The sequence below is a fragment of the Ursus arctos genome, unplaced genomic scaffold, assembly GCF_023065955.2.
Source record: "Ursus arctos isolate Adak ecotype North America unplaced genomic scaffold, UrsArc2.0 scaffold_18, whole genome shotgun sequence".
NCBI lineage: Eukaryota > Metazoa > Chordata > Mammalia > Carnivora > Ursidae > Ursus > Ursus arctos.
The window spans coordinates 48,950,958-48,958,131 of record NW_026622852.1 but is presented as its reverse complement, the minus strand read 5'-3'; the positions used below and the strand labels follow the sequence as shown (position 1 = coordinate 48,958,131).

The 7,174-nt window shown below is 39.4% G+C and overlaps 1 protein-coding gene across 1 annotated transcript; it reads right to left on the bottom strand.

Annotated features, from left to right (window-relative positions):
- Positions 1 to 2,706: 2,706 nt before the first annotated feature.
- LOC113266271 (olfactory receptor 1L3-like) lies at positions 2,707 to 3,684 on the bottom strand. The gene has a single exon (XM_026513735.3). The coding sequence runs from the start codon at positions 3,682 to 3,684 to the stop codon at positions 2,707 to 2,709; it is 978 nt and encodes a 325-aa protein (XP_026369520.3).
- Positions 3,685 to 7,174: the final 3,490 nt, after the last annotated feature.

Sequence of the window (7,174 nt, the reverse complement as noted above, 5' to 3'; positions counted from 1 at the left end):
CTAGAGTTGAATTTTGATATTTTTAAGTAACAGATGCCTCATATGTAGAATATGAAGGAAAAGATGAGCAAATTAATCTATGCAGTAAGTAAAAAAATGTTGATTTTGTAATTGAAATTGAAGGACCAATAGTTTATTTTGAGAGATTACATGCAAATACATATACCAAACAAATGTTTAATATTGTCAATTTATAGAGATTTTACAATTTGATAAGAAAATGACAATTCCCCCAAAAGAGAGAAAGTACCTGATCAAGCAGTTAAGGAAGAGGAGGTATAAAAACCCAATAATGTTTGGAAAAGTTGCTTAAATTGCATCAGTAGGGAGAAATGTACTAGGATGCCACTGTCCATGACTGAGATTAAAAGACTAGTAACATATTGGGTTCAGGGGTATAGAGAAACGTATAGTCTTACATATTTTTCTGGAGAATGTGAGTTGCTAAGAATCTAAGTTGGCAGCATTTATTAAAATTGTTTATTTTTTCCACAAGTGAATTGAAGCCTATGAGAAAGAGAAACTCAACTGTATAATTTGAATTCATCCCCCAGAGACTCATCTTTTGGTTTGAGGACTAGAAGCCTCTCTTGCCCTCTCTTTCATTATTACATATAGGATAATATTAGTTTCACGTGTACAATATAGTGATTCAACACTTCCATACAACACCTCGTGCTCATCACAGCAAGTGCACTCCTTAAATCCCCATCTCTCTCAATTCTGCGCAGCCTGTGTTATAAACAAAACAGTGATCCTGAGCATATGATATCAACGAGCTAACTGACTCTTAGCTAATCTACACCAGACTCCAATAGACAAGACTGGCATGCAGTGGGACATAGGACCCCTTCTTGGAGTCTTCCCTCATGCTTTGACATTTGTTCCTCAGATATATTCATTCATTAACTCCTCCCAAGCTTCCCTAAAGATACATTTGATTCTTCCATATTTCTTTTTTTAAAATATTTTATTTATTTATTTGACAGAGAGAGAGATAGCCAGCGAGAGAGGGAACACAAGCAGGGGGAATGGGAGAGGAAGAAGCAGGCTCCTAGCAGAGGAGCCTGATGTGGGGCTCGATCCCAGAACGCTGGGATCATGCCCTGAGCCGAAGGCAGATGCTTAACGACTACGCCACCCAGGCGCCCCTGATTCTTCCATATTTCTTTTAGTTTTCTGGGATAATTTTTTTATGTATACGGCACTTCTGTTTTATTTTTTTTATAATAATTTTTTATTATGTTATGTTAGTCACCATACAGTATATCCTTAGTTTCTGATGTAGTGTTCCATGATTCATTATTTGCGTATAACACCCAGGGCACCATGCAATATGTGCGCTCCTTAATACCCATCACCGGCCTATCCCAATCCCCCACTCCCCTCCCCTCTGAAGCCCTCAGTTTGTTTCCCAGAGTCCACAGTCTCTCATGGTTCATTCCCCCTTCTGTTTACCCCCCTTCATTCTTCCCTTCCTGCTCCTACCGATCTTCCTATTTCTTATTTACTCTATCTTTATTAACCATCTGAAATATTTCTGATTATGAAAAACAAATCTTCCTTCATTCTAAAAACAAAACAAAACCGAAACGACAGAAGAGACATGGAGATACAGGCATCTGTAGAGAGAAGAGTATATAGGCAAGGAGCTCCAGAAACTGTAGGTGGATGAATTTAATTGGAGCATATGAAGGGAAGGAAGAGTAGAGACCAAACATGTATTGAGGCATAGGGCTGGCTTACTAATTGTCAGGTAGGTGATTGATGTCAGTTGTTTTGACTCTAAAGACCCCAGAAACCAGGATATCCGCTGTTTTGAGAAGCAAAAACAGGACCGTAGTTGTAGCATGGTATGATCAGGGGACACAGCCTCTGCAGTTGGAAAGCTTCTAGTCTGATAGGGAGGTTACACACACACACACACACACACACACACACGCATGCTTGTGCATACACACCTGTAAAAAAATTTCTAACAGTTTCAAATAGAATAGAGTGTTTATATATGCAAAACATATTTGCAGATATATAGATTTCTATGTAGTTGTGTACAAAAATTCTCTGGCAATTCAAGTGAGCAAAGTTGGCTGGGAATTTATAAACAGAAGGAATATGGTTTCACTCATTTATGGAACATAAGGAATAGCAGGGAGATCAGTAGGAGAAGGAAGGAAGAATGAAGGGAGGGTAGACAGAAGGGGGAATGAACCATGAGAGACTATGGCTCTGGGAAACAAACAGGGCTTCAGAGGGAAGGGGGGTGGGGGATTGGGATAGGATGGTGATTGGTATTAAGGAGGGCACGTATTGCATGGAGCACTGGGTGTTATATGCAAACAGTGAGTCATGGAACACTACATCAAAAACTAATTAGGTACTGTATGGTGACTAACATAATATAATAAAAAATTAAAAAGAAGGAGTATGGGAGTTTCCTAATAAATATGGAAGGAGTCAAAGGAATGTGATTTTTCTGGAATGGGGGAATATTGTGGGATGATCTATATTGCAGCTTGGGTACCAAGACTGGGTCGTCCTGTGCAGCCATGGTACGACAGACACCACAGGATAGGAAAGTACCTGGTTCAGGTAAAATTGATCTAAGTGTATTTCTCCTCAAAAGACTTCCCTCAGGCATGGATGTGTGTGTTTGTATGTGCCAAAACACACACCCACACCCATATCTACATCCACAACTTACAGTTAGCATCCACAGATTTTGTTAGCTTGTGTAGTAGAAAGCATATCCATTTGAGTCTTCAGTCTTCTTATCAATTTCTCTAAGCCCCGTTTCATGTCTTTGTTTCTCAAGCTGTAGATGAATGGATTCAACGTCGATGTCAGTACAGTATAGATGATTGTTGCTACTCGGTCTTTGACAGTATATCTGGACAAAGGGTGGAAATAGACATAGCTAATACTCCCATAAAACAGAGTCACCACAGTGAGATGGGAGCTGCAGGTGGAGAAGGCTTTGCATTTTCCAGCCACTGAGGGAATGCTGAAGACAGCAATGAGGATTCTTAGGTAAGAGATGACAATGCAGATACATGGGGCCATCACAGAGGCCAGCCCTTCTGTCATGGCCACAACTTCATTGACAAAGGTAGAAGAACAGGCCAGTTTTAGAACAGGGTTGACATCACAGAAAAAATGTTGAATAACATTTGATGCACAGAAGGTGAGCCGATTCACCAGGAGGATGTGTAGGAGGGAGTGGAGGCAGGAGAAAGTTGTGGAGAAGGCCACTAGCAGCATACAGCGTCTGTGGTTCATCACAGTGACATAGTGGAAAGGGTTACAAATGGCTACATAGCGGTCAATGGCCATAGCTGCCAGGAGATAACTGTCTATGTTTCCAAAGACCAGGAAGAAATACATCTGTGCCAGACATTCAGCATAGGAGATGGTCTTTGTCTCTGATAAGAAGTTCACTAACATCTTGGGGACTACGACTGTTGTGTAGCAGATATCAGCAAAGGACAAGATGCTCAGGAAGAAATACATGGGGTTTTGGAGTTTAGGATCAGAGCGGATAGCCAAGACGATGAGCAGATTCCCCACTAAGGTGACCAGGTACATGATAAGAAAGAGGACAAAGAGTGGCTTCTGGTCCTCTGGACGAGAGGACAGTCCTACAAGGATGAATTCAGAGAGTCTTGTCAGGTTGGACATTCCCATGGACTTGAATGCACCTACAGATGAAAGGTCCTGTCAGTTAATGGTTCTTATGTCATCTAGGACATGCATCTTTCCATCTGGTTCTTACAGTGAGAATGAGCAGTTCTAATAGAGCATTTACTCTAATGTTTTTCTTCCTGAATATGAACAAATCAGAGCCAAAGGTGTATTTTCACTTGTTCTTTTAGAATCTTTGAGATAGAGATCTATAGAAAACAGATTGAATGGGGGTGCACCTGCGTGGCACAGTTGGTTGAGTCTGACTCTTGGTTTTGGCTCAGGTCATGATCTTGGGGTCATGAGATCCAGCCCCACATTAGGCTCCACACTCAGCCTGGAGTCTGCTAAAAACTCTCTCCTTCTCCCTCTGCCTCTCCCCACAGTGCACATGGTCTCTCTTGCTCTTAAATAAATAAATAAATAAATAAATCTGAAAAAAGAAAAGAAAACAGATTGAAGGTGGGAGGGAGAAGGAGGAGGAGGCAGAGAGAAGGCTTGATTCCCTTTTCCTCCTCCCTGCTCTGTGGCTGATAATCACAGGAACCACAGATGCAGTCTATAAATCAGGTTCAGGTTAGCTTCTCATAAAGATTATCCTTGGCTAATGCACATCTAGATAATCATGAAATAGCTATTTCACCTAGTTTGTTGTTGATGAAGAATCATCCTTTTAAAAATAAAATAAGATGAAAATGGGGAGGCAAATCATAAGAGAGGCTGAACTCTAGGAAACAAACTGAGGGTTGCTTGAGGGGAGGTGGGTGGGGGGAAGGAATAATTAGGAGATGGGTATTAAGGAGGGCACATGATGTAATGAGCCCTGGGTATTGTATGCAACCGATGAATCACTAAATTCTACCCTTGAAACTAATATACAGTGTATGTTAACTAAATTGAATTTAAATGAAGAATTTAAAAAAGAACCATTCTTTTCAATCAAGATGCTTCTTTCCACGTCATTTGCTAAGAAAGGCATACAAAACCATTGAACTGAATGTAAATAGTTCTAGGGAAAAGAAAGATGGAGAAGGTAAAGTGAAAGAGAGGGAGTGAATTTTCATGTTCTTTGGCTGATATTTCATATCCTGAGGTCAGGGGAATGTGACTCACAAGCAGACTGGGTAAAGAAAGATTCCACTGTAGAAAATTCTCTCTCTCTCTCTCTCTCTCTCTGTCTGTCTCTCTCTCAACATTTAGCTCAAAGGTAAGTTAGCTCTCTTAGTGTTGTGTCCAGTGATGCCTAATTATCTGTCTGAGATCAAATATTCACACCTTCTGATCAGGCATTCTCAAAGTTCACTTCTTACCTGGGAAGGACATTGAAGTCTTGTCTCATGTATTCTGCTCCCTGGAATGATTTATGAAAAAGAAGACAAACTGTGCCAAGAGGCAACATACAGAAAATGTGTCTGATTATAGAAAATCTAGTGCTTCTTAAATTTGAATGCTCCCTTGCATGTATTCTTACCAGCTGTCCCAAGCTATAGATACTTACAACCCTTTCTTCCCTCATGGGAGTACCCTCTGATGCTTTGTCACTAAACCTCTGGTGTTTGGTGGGGGGGAGAGAATAAGAAGAAAAACACACATTAACTTTGTGCAGGATTGTCTCCAAGGATCCAGAGGAATTACATATGTTCTCCCTTCCCAAGTGGCCCCACATCCCTGTCTTCAACAGTCTGGGCATAGTGTAACATGTGCTTAGCCTCGTGGAGGCATCCATGATAGATAGTAATTTTCTGTCCCTGGCTCTTGCAACCTTTCTGAGGGCTTACCTTGGTATGTCCCATGTAGCACTGAGGATAGAGTACCAGGCGGACATCTGGGTCTGGTTTCTTCCTTGAACCTGTGAAGCGTTGATTTGGACTTTCCCTTAGTGCCTCCATTTGTCTAAAGGACAGTATCTCACAGCACCCCAACATCATGAATATCTTCTGCTCTCCCCTCCTCTAGTTTATTTTATTTTGTTATCCAGATATCATTGACATACAATAGTATATATTAACTTCAGTGCTAATATAGTGAACTGCTAATACAGTGGACATAGTTCTTGAACATTTATATACATTCTAAAGTGATCACCAGGGTAAATCTAGTTACCATCTGTCACCATACAAAGTTGTTACAATATTGCTAATTATATTCCCTATGCTGTAACTTTCATCCCCTTTGATTATTTATTTTATAACTGTAAGTTTGAGCCTTTTAATCTTTTTCTCCCATTTCAACCATCATCCCTCCCTGCCCAGCCTAATCCCCTCTGGGAACTACTTGTTTGTTCTCTGTAGCTATGATCCTATTTGTGTTTTGTTTTGTTTGTTTTGTTTTTTAGATTCCATGTATAAGTGAAATGATATAGTATTTGTCTCTTTGTGTCTGACTTATTTCACTTAGCACAGTCGTCTAGGTTTATCCATGCTGTTGCAAATGGCAAGATTTCAATCTTTTTACTGGGTGAATAATATTTCATTGTGTGTGTGTGTGTGTGTGTGTGTGTGTGTGTGTGTGTATGTATATATATCTATATATAAATATCTTTATATATGTCTTCTTTACTTCTCTATTGATGGACAGTTAGGTTGCTTCCGTATCTTGACTATTGTAAATAGTACTGCAGTGAACGCAAGGGTGCTTGTATCTTTTTCAAATTAGTGTTTTCATTGTCTTCTGATAGATACTCAGACATAGAATTGTTGGATCTTATGATAGTTTTATTTTTAATTTTTTGGTGAATCTCTATGCTGTGTTTCATAGTGGTTTTACCCCTTTGCATTTCCCCCAACAGTGCATGAGCATTTTCTTTTTTCTGCATTCTTACAGGACTAGTTATGTCTTGTCTTTTTGATAATAGCCATTGTTACAGGTGTACTATTATGGGGATTATTTTGTACATATCTAGTTTTTTTTTCCTCTCTGCTTTTAAAATTCTCTCTTCATCTTTACCTATTGACTCTTTGATTATAATCAGTTTTGGTGTGGGTCTCTTTGGGTTCATCTTATTTGTGACTCTCTGTACTCCCTAGACTTGTATGTCTGTTTCCTTCACTAGGTTAGGGATGTTTTTAGCTGCTATTTCTTCAAGTGGTTTTCTGTCCCTTTCTTCTCCTTCTGGGACCTGTATAATGTGAATGTCAGTATGCTTCATGTTGTCGCAGAGTTTCCTTAAACTATTATTTTTAATATTATTTTTCTTTTTGTTGTTCCAACTGTGATTTCCACTACTCTGTCTTCCAGGTTGCTGATCCATTCTTCTGTATCATCTAATTTGCTATCATTTTTTTCTAGTGTATTTTTCATTTCCGTTATTGTATTCTTTCTCTGTATTCCTCTGATTGGTTATTTTGTATGTTTTCTGTCTCTCTGTTGAAGTTCTCACAGTGTTCATCTATTTTCCTCCTGAGTTTGATAAGCATCATTATTTTTTTTTTAATAATGATTTTTTATTATATTATGTTAGTCACCATACAGTACATCCCCGGTTTTCGATGTA